General features: G+C 37.6%; 1 protein-coding gene across 1 annotated transcript in view; it reads right to left on the reverse strand.

Moving 5' to 3' along the window:
* Positions 1–17,922, reverse strand: part of LOC135712525 (uncharacterized) — a 63,650-nt gene extending 45,728 nt beyond the window's left edge. Inside the window, exon 1 of the mRNA XM_065235480.1 lies at positions 17,621–17,922. Coding sequence (XP_065091552.1) covers positions 17,621–17,681 — 61 coding nt within the window. The 5' untranslated portion in view covers positions 17,682–17,922. The remainder of the gene's footprint in view (positions 1–17,620) is intronic.
* Positions 17,923–18,563: the final 641 nt, after the last annotated feature.

The following is an 18,563-nucleotide window of genomic DNA, read 5'->3' on the forward strand; positions in this document are numbered from 1 at the left end:
GACACTTTTCGCGAGTGCTAGGTTCTCTGTAGGAATTATTGATTGAATAAAGTAGTCTTTAGGTAGCAGCAGTAGTGAGTAGATCTTTTTTTAAAAAGAACCTCCGACGTTCAAAACTTTAACTTGCGCAAAAGACCACCTCGTGCGTGTGCGATAATCTTCGAGGTAGGGGAATTTACGTATTCTCGTCAATCTAAGCAGTGTCCACACTTCTATTAGCATTTTCTCAGCGTCACGCACATATATGACGTGTCTGTTGGTTTACATTCATCTGCTGCTTGCTTCTCTATCCATTCCAATCGACAGAATTCTTCAAAACTGTTTGAAAGCGTTTTTACAACGCTCTAAACTTCTCAGGTGAGTGTGACTATTGTCGGCAGCCTCGTTTTCTTCGGCAACCTTCCCATTAGAACTGCGTGTTAACCAGCTGTTCTATTATCGGCAACTTGAAATCAACCCCATTTTAGAGTACGTATGCTTCATTTGAATAAAAATCTGCCATAACAGGACTGCTCAGACGTACACATACAATCAGCTTGAAGCTGAAAGACTAAAGAATCGTTTGGATGCATTCAGGGAAGTGTGTTGATGGGAAAACATAGTGAAATTAACGTTTAAATTTTGGTTGCCGAAAACAGTCAATGGGTGCCGAAGCCGACATTTACCCTATATGCGTCCCCGGAATTTATTGGAGTCAGAGCTTTTTGTTGCGTCGCTCGGCGCCACATGACTTGACGAGTTGTAACGGTGGTGTCGCAGAGAAATTCACCACTAGCTAACGATCGGATTTTGATCGTCGGAGAACCGGTTGGCGTTCTCGCTATGGACGGTGGGAAATTCCACCCCCAGATAAGCTGCCCACGTTAATTGGGCCTGACGTGGCTGATTTACTGTTAGTCGTCATCAAATTCCAATTTGTTTCAAAAATTTTAATTCCTTACGAACTCTATATATTCAATTCGAATTTAGTTAATTTAAATTACTATTCCAATTTATTATGTTTCTAATATTTTTTCTTAAAATTTTCACAGCGAAAATACTCTTGTGAACTGTATCACGTACTCCACCAGAAAGAACGATCTATCGCGAGGCAAAGTGGTTCACTCTTAAAAACTACGACGCAATAACTACCCAATGGACTGCAGTGGGAATTTATCCTTTTATTCCATTGGTCAGTTCTGGAGAGCGAGATTTTGTAAAGGTTTTCCATGCCAGCGGTATACAAAACTGACTATTTTTAAGCATTTATTTTCTGAGTTAAGTATGCTTCGTTATTTGCACATGTTTATCGCGAGCTTTATCAATTTACACCCCGTTCACATTACAGCGTATATCACGTGATATACGCTGTCTTGCAATGGCACTCATACATCTAGTTTTCACTGGAAATTCTATGTATGAGTGCTCATTGCAAGACAGCCTATATTACGTGATATAGGTTGTAATGTGAACGGGGTATTACCATAGAGGTAACTCTAAGACCACTGGGTCCCGAAGAAAATCATTATTATTTTTGGCTCACTCAGTACCAGAACAACGGTCCCAAGCAGTCCCAAGCTATTTCACTCACCCCTGCATGTTCTGCATGAATCCACACACCCCTGATGTTATCTGTCAAACTTTCATAGCGAATCAAAACAAACATAGTGTAGTAATAGAATCTCAACTAGAATAGGGTACGTTAATCGTTTGCTTGGGACCAATAGGCTACTAAAGTGGTGAGCCAATTTAAAATCGTTAGTTTCGTATTGATTGTTGGTATTACCACAAACGAAGTGAAAGACGACTAACTGGCGAAGAAATCCATTTAAATAATGTGGTTCACTGTAATAGAATTTTCTTGGAAGCTTGTGCCATCATCCACCAGATGGGTTAGTTTTTTTGTTTTGATTTGAACAAATTTGATTTTGTGTACAATGATTCTTTGACAGTGTGCAAAGAGTGCGTATCATTTTGTCATTTTTTTATGCATTTCAGTTTTGAGTAGAGTGAAAGAGATAGAACCAAAACGTACAATTGGTGAAATGATAGTTCAATCCAATAGTAGTGTTACCATGTCGTACAATCCGGTAGTAGTGGTGTTGCCATGTGGTACACTGAAAAATTGCAATAGCAGGTTAGTCACCAAAGTTTTCGAGCCGCTCCGTCTGTCACTTCGTTTGTGGTATTACACTCATACCGAAATATTTAAATGCGGAGAAAATCCACAACTAGGAGGCAGCACATGTAAAAAAGGAAAACAATATGTATAGCAGTATTGGAAGATTGCCGCAAAAGCTCAACGCAGATGTCGCCACTGCATGATGATGATAATGTTGACAAACAGCATATAAAATTCCTGAAAAATAGCATTAAATCATAATTTTCATCAAGCCTGCGTAAAATCCTTCCAATATAACATTCGAATTGAAGAAGAAATCATTTTTACGATCAGACTGATGTGCATCTTTGACTTTTCCAGATAAACTTTCATAAGATATATTCATTTCATTTCACGGCTCCATCAATCGGCTCCATCGTAAACATGATGTAAACAGAAGTAAATTGCTCAATTACTCAAAATAAATATGATTTGTCATCTTGTTATCACTTTGAAGACCATCCAGCACCATTTTATAGTATGGTGCGTGTTGAGTAAATCAAGTTCCGGTGCGTTTTCCGTCGAAAATTGTGAGTATCAATATGTTTGCTTAAAAACGGCCAAAATGAACATGTATTGAATATTGGCCTACAACCAATTCTCTATTATCACCAGCATGATACAACCTTTCCTAAGTAAATTCAATTAATTTCCACTTTCATCTTAGTGGAAATCGCACATATTCACCTTTTCCGAAAAATGCAGCTCCGCAGGAGGTAACCTCTCCCTGTGGGTGCAAACTTGTTATGGATAATTTGCCATGATAACATCTCCGATCCATACCGAAATAATAAGGAATAGTTTTCAAACACGTTTTCTTACACGATTCAAGCAAAAGTTTCCACGGGAAATTATTAGTTTTTCTTTATGGACCGATTTGCCCCAAAAAGCATCTGTTTTACTTGGAAAATTTGGAAACTATCCTCCTTCTAGTAGTTCTCACTTCGAAATGTAGGTGGCGAAAGCTTGGAAAAGTTTCACTGCAAGACGTCAATTGGGTTGTCGCTAGACTCATAATCCATGTGCCGTTCTATTTTTATTCAGCTAAAAGGTTTGAAGTTTATTTTAATGGAACGGATAATTATTTTACAAACTTTCCTAAAGTTATTACAACTTATCTGAACTTTTCTGAAGTTTCTTGAATTTCTTGAAAAGTTCCTTAAAACTAGGTGGAGCTCTTGAAATTCATGAAACTGCACTGGCGTTCTCGGAAATCACCCTTAAAGATTTTTAAAACTTCCAAAAGTTCTAAACTATCTTCTAATTTTTGAAACTTTCCTGAAGTTTTTGATAGTTCCCTGAATGTTTCGGATAATCGCCGCCAAAGCTCTTAGAACATCTCTAATGTTTTAGAAACTGATTTAAAGAACTCTGAACTTCCCTACCTTTGTTCAGAAGTTTCTTAAATTTCTCTGAACTTCTATAAATTTAATTTGATTGAAATAAATGGAACTGTCCTGTCCTGAACTTCTCTGATATGTACCAGAGCTGTCATTGTAAGCTATATCTAAGGTCGCTGCCATGCTGACGCGGTACACAAAGCGAAGCATCAAATCGAATGTAAGGAAAACCATCGATAATGAAAAAATTCCTTTGCACGCACGACGAGTGGTGAAGGGAAACTACGTGAGCGGTGGTTGGCGACCTTACAGTACTTTGTTTTTCAAAATGAAGCACCCTAGTGTGCATATGTACACCCAACCAGGGAATGTAAGATTCCCTTTTAATAATGAGGGATTCATCATCGTAGGATGTTGGTGGAGACCGCATGAACGGAGGATGAGATATACTGAGCAAGAGCTGCGGTCCAATGCAAGAAAATGAAGAAAGAAAAATGTAGTGTGTAGGGTTAACTACCCCATTTCCGGTCTATTAAGCACAACCCGCACTTAGTCTTTCTTAATCTAGCGCAGTTTAGAACCAAACGGAATGTTATTATTACTGATGGCTTCCAAATTTATTTACCTCTCCGTACGTACCGTAACATTTGATAAAGAGAAACCAATCGTTGAGATATTGTCAAAAATCTAACACAGCTTCTTTACGCCAAACTCGGCCTACAGATTCTAAACTCGGCCTAACCCATTCAAACGCCTTTGAAACGCAATTAAATCCACTTCGGCTTTTCGGATGAAGATAAAAATGGATTCGGTCGGAGCGCTTCTTTTGTTTTTGGGAATAATGGGTGCAAACCTTCATTTCACGCGTTCTCATTGACTTCGTTCGGTAGCTTATTAACTAAAGTATCGTACCAAACGCATAATAGACTTGTTAACTCTGAAATCATGAATTTATTTGAAGTTTTCTGCTCGATAGGCCCAAAATGGGCGATTAGGCTGAAGTAGTTCCCTACCCTATTAGTGTGTAAAATGAATCATGTCGAAAAGAAAGCAGAAAAATGGTTTCCGACTGGACTCTACACGAACCACGAACGTCGCGATTATCAGACCTGTGCTTTCTCCAGTGCTCTCTCCATGCTTCGAAAAAAGTAGAAATGAAATATGAGGCTAAAAGCGAATAAGAAGCGCTCTTTTCCTCTCATACTCGATTCCGTATGCATTTTCTGCTGAACGTTGTTTGTGTGCGTTGTTCTACAATGTATTAAATAAAACGCTTGTTGGTATATCCGAAAGCGTACACTGAGGCAAATAGACCTAAGAATTTCATAAGGATCGACTTATGAACAACATATATGAATTTCATAAGCGTGACTTATGGTTGATTTTCGGGTAACATGAGGTAGCTCTTATACGCCTTTAACCATTTCATTTTCCTAAGCGTTGAAAGACGAGAGGTCAACACACGACCCCCTAACCTCAACGTCCATTTTTCGGTTCCAGTCTGCTCCGATTTATTTTTTTTGTCGACATTATTTTCCATAAGTCAAGTCAATGAAGTTCACACTCATTTCTTATGGCTAAAATTCACAAGTGTTTCTTATGGGGTTCTTACGTTCTTTTGTCTGCGTGTAGGCAGAACACAGAATAGAAAAAAAATCATTACATCGTCTGCAAGGTAAACTTATATCATTCGCTGCGGAGGATGATTGGAAATGCAACTAACATTCAATGTAATAGGGGAAATGAATGTAATGTCGGCCTAAATGCCCCTAATTTGGGCCCATACATAAATTCAGCAACCGGCTAAATTTTCAATAGCGACCAAAAATATCCATTAGTACCGTCCCAATGACGCGTTCAACTAAATAAAATTGATAAATAGCAAATTTTTAGCGATGGACCCAATCTTTGATCCATGGGCCAACATTAAAGCTATTTCGCCTACATTTTTGGATTTGCGTGCAATGGTCGATAAACCAACCGGCCAGTCTTTTTTCACAGTTGATCTTTTTCAAGTTTTTCTCAATCTTTGCACAGAACACTGCACCTCCAACTGGTGGATTCAACATTTTGAAACAATGAACGCCCTAAATCCAACCTCCTATGGTTCAACAAACCGACGGAATATTTGCTCATTCAACAGAATCACAACGATAAATTAAATTTTTGCCGGCTCACAAGCGCTCAAGCTTCGCCACCGTATCGTCAACGTCAGCTTCCGTTGGATTAAGCACACTACTGGCAGATAGCCAACCCGAAATTCGGTTAGCTGCGGTTTTCCCAGCCCAGCATGCGAAACGAATGGACATTGTCATTGTACTAGGCGCGAATTATGCTTACGGTACTAGCAATATATATCAACCAGAAAGTGGCCGCCATGCCGACCGTGGTGATGCTAATTGATGTATGATTCGGGATTCGGGCAACGAAACAGGTAAGCACAAAAAAGGCTACAATGTTCTATAGTATTTTTATTCTGTAGGATGAAAAGCCTTTTCAAATTAGCAATTAGCGGGCAGGACATTGACCAATGTAAAACTAAATGAACCTTGATATGTGTGACATTTTAGCAGATAAACCGTATATTGCACAAACGGCGAAACAGTCAGCTGTATGCCTTTTTACTTTTGTCCCCCTTTTTTGACGGCACAATTCTAGGAAATGAGCAAACAACCCAGCTCAACCCTCTCCGATTTGGATGAAGCTTTGCACGTCTACGTCTTGTATCTTGTCCATAGGTTAAGGGACCACTTTGACCCAAGACTTTTGATCTTTCAACAGGCAATTTTGTACATAGAGGTACAGATTTTAACCGGCTGAAACTCCACCCGCAAACAACGGTACCTACCTCTTCCCTTAGACCGTGATGTACTTAACCGATGCCGCCTTATCGGAAGTATCTTTTGGCGTAGGATTACGTCTTTCGGCAACATATTGGGGGTGCAATTTAAAAAAAAACTAAAATCAACCGTGTTACCAAAAGTGGTCAGGTTTTGGCCACCTATAACCATAGAGGTAACTCTAAGACCACTGGGTCCCGAAGAAAATCATTATTATTTTTGGCTCACTCAGTACCTGAACAACGGTCCCAAGCAGTCCCAAACTATTTCACTCACCCCTGCATGTTGTGCATGAATCCACACACCCCTGATGTTATCTGTCAAACTTTCATAGCGAATCAAAACAAACATAGTGTAGTAATAGAATTTCAACTAGAATAGGGTACGTTAATCGTTTGCTTGGGACCAATAGGCTACTAAAGTGGTAAGCCAATTTAAAATCGTTAGTTTTGTATTGATTGTTGCTATAACTCTGTCAATAGCAGATTTTAATGGATTTTAATTCTAAACAAGCCAATCGATTGAAAAAATTTTCTACGAATCTGCTTGAATGAACACTTTATCTATTACACAAATGTACAACTGTTGCAATGGTGATCAAAATTAACACGGAATGCCTGCAAAAGGCGCTTTCCCTAACACAGATTTCAAAATCCAATTCCATCCGATCTCTCCGAACGTTGCAAATTCAATCACCGTGTGTGGTGGTGTCCAGTCGGTCGTCATCAGCAGCAGTAGCAGCAGCAGTAGCAGCAGCAGTGCTTTCGGCGCGTGGCGTTGAACATTGTTATTCAGTACACAACGAAAGACTGCCCGCAGGCATCGAGCTGCAGCCCACATGGGCGTCCATTCACCGAAGAAGGAGGAAGAACTAAGAGGTGGACGCCTGAACTTTTCCACATTTATATCGCTGTGAAGCAACTGTAAACTCTAGAGGGAATTTATATCTGTAACTGAAACCAGTTCGATTTTGTTTGCTAACCTGGTTAAAATGTCATATTTAATTATCTTAAAGATAAATCGTCCAGCTCAAACCTTTGTAGGGGTAAGAGGTGGGACCATCATCATCATTCATCATTCAAGAAGTCACACCGTTACTGATCGGAACAGTTGTGCGTCGTGAGCCACTGTGGGCCATCTATGCCAAGCGCGTCACCCTTAATTTTCAATGAAAGTTTACTCGCCTTGCTGCCAGTCACATCACCCCCAACTCTTTGATAATGTAACCAGAAACCAAACGTTTGTGGTCAAATTCGTAACAGTATTGAAGTAATACATAAACATTCTCGCAATGACCGAATACTACATGACCTTGTCAATTAACCAGAAACACTTCGAATTAAGGTAAGGTTTTCTCCAGGACACTAGAAAAAATCCAAAAAAAATCTTGAATTTATACGATTGATCGTGAATATCTCGCGATTGGAATTTTTTTTTTCAATTAATTCCTCCAATCAATTTTCGCTTTTTTATTATCTTTTGAATAAACCAACAGTTCCGTGCGTTTTGGGCACGAAAATTCATAATTTTGTCATCAGAACACGAGGCGTTTCCGTGATGGGAAAAAGCGGTTTCTCTAACACAGTCGCCGAATATTGATACCGAGCACGTAATCCTTCGTCAAATCTACGGTCGTGTCTTGGGAACAACCTCTTGCTTTTTTATCTGGATCCAGCGCATGAATTTTTTTTTATAGTCACTTTAACACTCTTGGGTCATTTGTGACTTGTCCGGGGTGAGATTTGAACTCGTGACTTTGGCGTGAGAGGTATGGATGTAAACCACTACGCCGGGGTCGACCCTTATGTATGAAAGCTTCCCTAATCTAAGATCTCTAATTTTTCATTTCAAAGTACGTTTATTTGTTTGCTTATGATTCAAACTTAAGAAGTTTGTTTAAACTGGGTTCAGAAAATTTGGTCTAAGCATGAGATCTCGATATCAATTTCCAGTTCTGGAATCTTTAAATCATCAAACCATGAGTCATGCTTTTTTCTGTGTCCGGGATGTCGAAAATTTCCTTATGTCTGAATATTGAAAATCCATGAATCCTGAATTATTTCTCATTTTTCCAAGTTTCAGAATTCAAGGATTCAAGCATTCAAGGCCTCCATTTCCTAGCTAAATATTTGATTATTGAAATCATAAAAATATTATTCCTGGACATTGAAAAGCTCTTGAGGCCTTGGACTTAAAAAGTTATCAACATTTTGAGACTTGCGAATATTTGTAGATTGAGGCTATCCATAAACTGCGTAGATAGTTGGGGGAAGTCATTGGTGTTTGTTTAAAGTTCCTACAATTGAAACAAATGCATCGGTAAAACGGCTTAGTATGTGGACAACCCTGTTCTGCGAACAATGGATTTTTAGATCCTTAATTTTGTCTGTTAATATTATTACTGGGGGAACTGATGCCCCAATGAACACCTATAGAACCAACATATACAATAAGTTAGCTGTTCGAGAAGGCCTATCGTATATTATGCCTAACGTATGAAGGCCTAATGGGGTGTACTCATGAGGAACAATAAACTGATTAATTGGAAGCCTAATCAATTAATTGACTGATATTTTACGACGATCGAAATAATTAAAACAAAACTACAAGGGACAGTTCTATGGGGTTGTACGCAATGGTGACGTAGGACTACGTGGGCTTATATAATAAAACATATTTTTTAACTGGAGCAGGAGCTTGTGTTTTGTGTAGGAATAGGAATTTGAGCGTTCTCTCTGTTTATAATCTTTAGTGTGAAGCGCTTGAGATAGATGGCACACAGCAACTCACGAAGAGCTACTCATTCCAATCAATAGCGGTGCTGCTTCTTCCTCCTTCTATGGATGCTCATGTGGGCTGCAGCTCGCTGCTTGCAGGCAGCCTTTCGTTGTGTACTGGAGAACACCACCACTCACCACCCGGTGATTGAATAAACACCGTTTGATGAGACCGGATGGAATTCAACTTTGAAATCTGTGTTAGGGAAAGCGCTTTTCACAGACAATCGGTGATAATTTTAACTATCATAACAAAATTCGTGCAGTTTTCAATAGTGACATTTTTTTTAAAAAAATGATAAAGTCTTATATTTAGAAGATGCATCGAAATATTTCTGACCTATTGGTGATAAAATTATTGAAATTGGTCCAGGGGCAGCTGAGTTATTAACGGTCAAAACCTTTCATAATTTTGTTACATGTTCCATTTTTGGTTTTCACAAAATGTACCCCCAATTACATCTTATCTTATCTTTCTTTATTAAAGAGACTTTAAGCCATCGGCTTGCCCCCATATAGAAATCACAGCCGTAGTCCTACGTCAAAAACATTGAACGCCATGTTGATCCTATAATGCGTAAGTAAAATACTGCCCTTCGCATCGCTGTTTAGCACCACCTAAACATGTTGAAAAAGCTGAAAACGTGCTGAATACGCTTGGGGAAGATAGAATTTGCGTCTTGGTAACTGTAAAAAGTACTGATTCACTTCAGAACAGCTCGAAATCATTTTGAAAAGTACTGATTCACTTCAGAGACAGAACAGAAATGGTCGGAATCACTTCGGAAATGTTCTGAATCACTTTGAAAGTACTGAACCACTTAATAAAAACGGAATCCCTTCTGTAATAACTGGATCACATCAGAAATGTTCAGAATCACTTCGGCATGTATTGAATCACTTCAGAATCGATCGGAATCACTGTTAAAAGTACTGAAGAACTTCAACAATGTTCTTAACCACGTCGGAAAGTACTGAATTACTGTTGAAAAATGCGGAATCACTTAGGAAAGTTCTAAATCACTTCAGAAATGTTGAAACCCACTTCGGAAATGTTCTGAATCACTTAAAAACGAGCGGAATCACTTTTAAAAGTACTAAAGCACTACAACAATGTTCTTAACCACTTCGGAAAGCACTGAATCACTTCATAAAAATTCGAAACCACTTCGGAAAGAACTCAATCACTTAATAATTGTTGAATAAATTTAATAAATGTGAATCTCTTCGGAAAGCACTGAATCACTTCAAAAATGCTCTAAAGCTTTTAGGAAAGCAGAAAATTACTTCAGACATATTTGGGGTCAATTTGTAAAGTACTGAATCACGTCGAAAATGATCTGAATCTCATCTAAAAGTACAGAATCACTTATAAAAAATCTAAATCACTTCAAAAATGTTCGGAATCACTTCGGGAAATATTGAATCACTTCATAAAAGTGCTAATTTACTTCTGAATTACGGTTGAAAAAATCGAAACCCCTTCGAAAAGTACTAAATCATTTAAAAAATGGTCGGAATCACTTCAGAAAGTTCTGATTCACATCAGGAATGTTCAGAAACACTTCGGAAAGAACTGAATCACTTCAAAGAAATCCTAAATGACTTCTAAAAGAACTAAATCACTTCAGAAATGTTCGCAATCGGGAAACATTAAATCACTTAATAAAAGAGCTAAATTACTTCAGAAAGTGCTGAATCACGTTTTTTTTTTTTAATGAATCTCTTCGGAAAGTACTGAATCACTTCAGAAATGGTCGGATTCACTTCGGAAAGTACTGATACACACTAATCGAGTCAGTACGGTTTTACCGAGTTTTTGAATTGCGGAACTGTTCGGTAAAAGTTTAAAAATCTGTGGAAAATTTATTAATAAGAAAATTTGTTCTGAACTTGTACATACTTAGTTCTGTTAACTCCATTTAATGATAGACAATAAAATTGGTCGATTTCATTGATTCTTTACGGATAACGGTCATTTGAATTTTTACCGACTTTTTCAGCATAGCATAGCATAGCATAGCATATGCGATTGTACAAATCGTGGGTGGCTATATAATGGTCAACTAATACGTTTTGCAGAAAATATCGAGTGTTGACGCAGAAAATATCACTTGGGATTAGTGATTTTCCCCACACGAAAATAAAATCTACAATAGAAGCATCGCATTAAACACCTGGCCACATCCTTACAATCGCAGGGGAAGGGAGGGAAAGTTAATCCAACATCTACTTAAGAAGGTGCAGGGAACCCATACTACCTTCATAGGTGTCACAGGAAGGAAAGAGTTGTGTTAGTGGGAGGGTGAATGATTTGGCAACTCTATTCGTCAATATAGAGCATTTGATAAATCAGTGACAAAAAATAAAATATAAATAGATAAAATGGAAAGATCTCACCCGATTGGCCTAGAGACTTTGCAGCGTTATGTTTTCAGAAATGCTTTATTTAATTTTCCTTGAACCACCGCAATCACTGATAACGCTCTTCTAGCTCGTACGTACAAAAGAACGCACTCCACTCATAATCAAGGTCATGTATTTTCAGACTGTCTTCTTTAACACCACACAAAGAAGTTGCTCATCGCAGCAACAGAAAAATATATCAGCGTGATAGAGGTTGTACGGGGCAACAAAGAAAAACGCAAGACCACACCAAGCACCATTGCATAAGCAACAAGAGATCAAAAAAAAAAAATCACGCACGGTATTCAAAACTTTTAAATGCGATAATTTTTACCGACTTTTTCAGCAATTCAAAAACCCAGTAAAAAAATACTGACTCCTGTAAAAAAATCTTAGTGTGTACACTTCATAAAAGTTAGGAATCACATCGGAATGAACTGCATCAATTCAGCAATGTTCTAAATCACTTCGGTAAGTACTGAACAACTTTAAAAAAAAGAAAAAAAAAAGAACTAACCCACTTCAGAAATAATCGGAATCACTTTGGGAAACATTGAATCACTTCATAAAAGAGCTAAATTACTTCAGAAAGTGCTGAATTACGTTTGAAGAAATTAGAATCCTTTTGGAAAGCACTGAATCACTTCAGAAATGGGCAGAATCACTTCGTAAAGTACTGATTCATTTAAGAAAAAGTTGGAAATCACATCAGAATGAACTGAATCCATTCAGAAAGGTTCATAATCACTTTGGAAAGAACTGAGTCATATTCGGAATCACTTCGGAAAGTACTGAAGCACTTCACTGCCCTGTGTGGCATAACAGTCCCATTAGCATTTTTAGCGAAAATGAGTTATACATTTGAATCGATTATCAACTACCATCACTTTACAATGTACTCGATAAGTTTCTTACTTTGATCTGAAAATAACGCAACAATACCAAAACTATGTTGTCCCATCCACAAGAGGCCATAGCGAAAAATATCTACAACAGCGTTTTTCTTAGTTTGTTGTTTTAGCGACTGGGACAACTATGCTGAAAAGGGCAGTTCAGCAATGTTCTCAATCACTTCGGAAAGTACTGACGCACTTCAGAAATGGTTGGAATCACTTCGGAAAGTACTGAATCACTTCAGAAATGCTCTAAAGCTCTTAGGAAAGCACAAAATCACTTCAGAAATAGTTGGGGTCACTTTGTAAAGTATTGAATCACGTCGAAAATGATCTGAATAACATCGGAAAGCACTGAATCACTTTATAAAAATCTAAATCACTTCTAAAAGAACTGAATCATCCCAAAAATATTCAGACTCAATTCGAAAAGTAGTGATTCACTTCAGAAAAGTTCTAAATCTCTTCAGTAAGTACTGAGTTACTATTGAAAAATGTTGGATCACTTCGGGATGTACTGACTTACATCAGAAGTGTTCTGAAAAACTTCGGAATGTACTGAATCACTTCAGAAATTATCGGAATCAATTTTAAATGAAACTAAATCACTTCAAAAACTTCCAGAATAACTTCGGGAAATATTGAATCACTTAATAAAAGTTCTAATTCACTTCTGAATTACGTTTGAAAAAATCAGAATCCCTTCGGAAAGTACTAAATCACTTTTGAAAGTTCTGTTTCACATCAGGAATATCCGGAAACACTTCGGAAAGAACTGAATCACTTCAAATAAATTCTAAATAACTTCTAAAATAACTAAATCACTTCAAAAATGTTCGGAATCACTTTGGGAAACATTGAATCACTTCATTAAAGTGCTAATTTACTTCTGAACAACGTTTGAAAAGATTGGAATCCCTTCGGAAAGTACTAAATCATTTCAAAAATGGTCGGAATCACTTCAGAAAGTTCTGATTCACATCAGAAATGCCCGGAAGCACTTCGGAAAGAACTGAATCACTTCAAAGAAATCCTAAATGACTTCTAAAAGAACTAAATCACTTCAGAAATGTTCGGAATTACTTTGGGAAACATTGAATCACTTAATAAAAGAGCATTACTTCAGAAACTGCTAAATCACGTTTGAAAAAAAAATTGAATCTCTTCGGGAAGTACTGAATCACATCAGAAATGGTCGGAATCACTTAGAAAAGTACTGATTAACTTCATAAGAGTTAGGAATCACATCGGAATGAACTGAATACATTCAGAAAGGTTCACTTTAGAAAGAACTGAGTCATGTACGGAATCACTTCGGAAAGTACTGAAGCACTTCAGCAATGTTCACAATCACTTCGGAAAGTACTGATTCACATCATAAATGTCTGGAAATTTTCTCGACTTCCCTGGGCACAGGGAATCAAGAAAATGCTATCTTCCGATGCTTACCGACGATAAAAATACTAGTTAACGGAATCATGATCAGTGTACAGTAAGATCATGGATTATCATTTGTGTTACACATCATGATCAGCAACAAAAACGATAATCTACTGATATGATAACAATCATTTTGTAATGTATCTCAAAATGTAGGAACTTGCTGTCTTCGGGAAAGTTGTTCTAGAGGTCAAATACCCTATAATGCGGATATTTTCAGAATCGGGATGACACATATATTTTGAAAATCCATGTAAGTCGCCATTTTGAAATCCGTCATCTCGGCTCTTTGATTTTAGATAGAACTGACAAATAAACTAGTCAACATGGCGGCCGACATCAATTTTTGACATTTACACGTCATCCCGGTTTCTAAAATGCCCACATTGTAGGGAAAAGTTGTTTCTTAAATCAATAGCCGCCATCTTGGATTCCCAAATAGCGGCAGATATTAATTTTCTACATCTGCATGCCATCCCTGTTCCGAAAATACCCACATTGCAGGGTAATCTTGGATTTCCAAAATGGTGGCGGACATCAATTTTCGACAGTTTTTCTTAAATCGATGGCCACCATCTTGGATTTCATAATGGCGGCAAACATCGATTTTCGATCTCTATACGTCATCCTCATCCCGAAAATTCACATATTATAGGGTATTTGATTAGCCTTGTCTTAAATGGGGAATTTTCAGTGACGACAGCTGATGATGATGATCTGAGATTATCGCTATTTCATATGATCATGATCTGTTACACAAATGATAATCGCATTATCGTTTCCAGAACTGTCCATTCTGATTTATGGATTTGTACTAATCATGAGTGTAACCAAAATGAGAATGCCATTATCTCTATCTGAATCTTTCATTTTGATTCCCTGCCTGGGCATAAAGTATCATTGTGCTTGCCACACAATATACAAATTCATGCATTGGTATTGGCATCGAAAGCTCTCAATTAATAACTGTGGAAGTGCATTTAGAACACTAAGTTGAGAGCACACAATAAGCTAATACGCGCTAAGCAATAAGCTTGAAATGCGAACAAGAAGAATAAGATGTCTGGAAACGCTTCGGAAAGTACTGAATCACTTCAAAGAAATTCTATATAACTTCAAAAAGAACTAAATCACTTCAAAAAGGTTCGGAATCACTTCGGGAAACATTGAATCACTTCATAAAAGAGCTAAATTACTTCAGAAAGTATTGAATTACGTTTGAAAAAAAATTGGAATCCTTTCGGAAGGTACTGAATCACTTCAGAAATGGTCGGAATCACTTCGTAAAGTACTGAATCCCTTTATAGAAATTCGATATCACTTCTAAAAAACTTAATCATCCCAGAAATTTTCGGAATCGATTCCAAAAGTACTGATTTACTTCAGAAAAGTTCTAGACCACTTAGGAAAGCACCGGTTTACATATTTTTATGTCATTTGGCATCCCAAAAAAAAGTCGAAAATCGAAATTGGAGATCTTTTGGTTCTCCACAAACTTAAACTTGGACGATTTTGCGCCACCCCTAAATCATGTCCGATTGGACCGAATTTTGCACTGGGTTTTTTTTCGATGTAATAAACTTTATGCATATCGTCAGTTTTGAAAATATAATATGTCTATTTCAGATTGAATATAAACATTGCGCATGTCACACCAAAGTGAATAAATAAGCGCGTTTTCACTTATTAAAAAGTGTGATAAAAGTCCAATCGTCTTGGTGTCTTCGGTGCACTTATTCCTTATGATACAAGCAATAAGTGGTTCCAAGACACCGAAATGATTTGACGGAAACTTGTACTTTTATCGCACTTTACTTTTTGACCGAAGTAACTCTTTACTCTTCCACAGTAAATCACACTTCCCATGATTCGCAATGTAGCGTCATTCTGTCTTTTCGAGAAGCTTTTTTTTTACGTTTTAATAATTTAAAATGGTTTGCGGAGATTCAAACAATCATCTTATGCATCATTTTGAATTAGTTACAAAAGATGTACTTACAGAAGAAGGATTATAATTCTCAAAAGAGGTAAGAGGGGCATAGTGAACAATGAGCATCCCACACTCAAGTCCCAAACATCTTATTGTTAGAAACAAATTAATTGGTAGTAGGTTGAATATAACCATTGCAATGCCTGATAACTTATTAATTTGTTTCGCACCATAAAAAAAATCCAAGGTTAAAGCACATGAAGTTCACTATTCCCTACCTGTTCAATATGCACCTTCTTCCCCATCGAAGGCAACGCTCATATTCTATATTTATAATGATCAAACTCATACAAAATCTTTAAATTTGAAAAAAATAATAGCGGCGCCGGTGGTGTAGTGGTAAGCGTGATTGCCTCTTACCCCAGCTGGCCTGGGTTCAATATAAATCGGCGCCGCCGGAATGTTCTGAGACATAACATCTCTGATCACGCCTTCCTTCGGAAGGGAAGTAAAGCCGTTGGTCCCCGGTTCAAGAGTTGATGGGTCGATAGGTAGGGTCCAGGTGTGGGAGCTGCCTCCTTGGCGTCGGTAGCATTGGTGCTCAGCACGGAAAACAAGATCGACGGAAAACAAAATCAAAGAAAAAAAAAAGAAAAAAAATATAAAAAAAAAATTTAAAGAAAATTCAACTACAACTACAACTTATTATATTTTTTGAATGAGTTAGAATTTTTAGAACTATTAAAATATATCATCTACAACTTCTGCTGAGACACAATTTCGTTACAATCATAGGTTTACGACTTACATTTTTGAAAATACGTATGTAACAATATATTCGCCCTTTTGAAAAAATAGTCTTGAGTCTAAATGGTCTCTTTACCTGTACAAAATACGTTATTTAATTCTCATATCGAAGAGATGTTAGACCTTTCATCTAATACGGAGAGGCTCATGCAAGATTTTGGCTTTTATCTGGAAGATAAATCTGTGGAACTAATCACATTATCGAGCAGTTGCGATTTCAAGAAAATTCAGCAACAAATTCATGATTGTTCAAGCTTAGCATAAGTAAGACCCAATTTTTTCGAGGTTCTAGAAGAAAAAAAAACAAAATTTGATGCCACGGCAAAGTTCTAATGGTAGGAATTTGAACTGCTCGATTGCTTATTTCCAAAAAAAAATAAGCTCGGAATTGAAGGAATTAAATTTGGTATGAAATTAATCTATCAATCGTGATCAATCATCAATTCACCCCCGTTTTATGGTATGCAATACAATACCCTTCATGGCACGGATGATTAAAACATGTTCGAAAATAAAACTGACAGCAAAATCACCTAAATCAACATCAGATCACTCGAATAAATTTATGTATCAATTCAAAACAGCATCATATATGAAATTCTAACCAGAACAACATTTATCAGCATAAACACCGGTGTCATATAATACTACTAGTGTATACACAAACGTAAATAAAATAGAATAACATTGCTACAAGCAATTCGCACGCAAATCTCCCGCTGAAATTAAACGCAAAATTGGTTTCCAGTGGAGCGGAACGGCGTTTGTGCTCCCGCTCGTTCTCTTTTTTTTTATCGGAAACATATTCTGCTCAACTTCATTCACAACCAGCTCAGTGCAGCCACGCGTTTTCCTTGATTTAGAATCTGCGGTTTGCGGCATTCGAACGTAGATTTTATATCCTCAGTGAAGTTTAGCGGTTTACGGGCACACAGCCAAAAATCGCTGTGGTAAAGTGGGAATTAAATTTTAATACTTTTCAACATTTCAAAAATAAGGTTCCTGTCCTATGCATAATCCCGTATGAATAAAAAAAAATCCTCTTACCTCGGAATAACGCGCAAACGATAATCAACAGTACACAGTTGAACGAGTTGATGCCATTCATCCTGGACTGAAGTTTTAGCTCACTCGACCACGATAGGTCCTTAGTTGCAAACGACTCGTAAATAACAGCCTGGATTTATCACAACTTATTTTAATGACGGTTCAAATAAAGCCCATGCTCAACGGGTTTTACGGTTTTGATCACATACAACTAATACCACGTGAACTTAGAATCAACACCACTCGACACCGACTGAAGAACACGTCCGTTTGGAACGAGCTTCCGACACCCGACTGAACTGTTCCGCCGAGCAGACCCAAGTGAGAAGCGTGTGATAATTTGAACAGGATATCGTCTAAATAAAGTAGGCATAGTAGTGAAGTGAAAGCGCGCTCTTACCCTTTGTATGCTCCTTCTTTGAGGGTGGATTTGAGTTGGCGTCGGGAGTACTGTGGGCCAGGCTGTAAATGTGCCAGCGCCATGTTCGCTGAAAGATTTTCCATTTTCATGACACACTTGATTCCTTCGGAAGATTAGATGAGCTCGTTTCATGGCGCGATTGGTTAGATATTCTTAGTAGCACGCTAGTCTCAAATCGGTTGTAGAAACTTCTATACTATATATTTCAGTCCTAAACAAGCTGCTGCAACTTTTCGTAATGGAGGTATGCTACTCGGAATATAAGCTGTGGAGTCACCTTTCTGGAGTCGGAAATTAGCATAAAGGGTGATACGGTCAAAATTTGGTCAAGGGAAAACGCGTGTAAATCGGTGAAATCGTTTATTTAAAAAATCAAATTAATTTTTTTTTCAAGTTCAATTAGTATAAAATTCAGGAAAAATATTCAGTTAGGCTTCCACTTTTCCAAATCCGAATTGCCGGGCCTTACGCTTGACCCCTGCCATCAGATTTTGTACAGCCACTTTGTCCACCTTCTTCGCC

This window comes from Ochlerotatus camptorhynchus, unplaced genomic scaffold (assembly GCF_037179485.1).
Source record: "Ochlerotatus camptorhynchus isolate MF236.1 unplaced genomic scaffold, CSIRO-AGI_Acam_v1.1 ptg000491l, whole genome shotgun sequence".
NCBI classification, from domain to species: Eukaryota; Metazoa; Arthropoda; class Insecta; order Diptera; family Culicidae; genus Ochlerotatus; species Ochlerotatus camptorhynchus.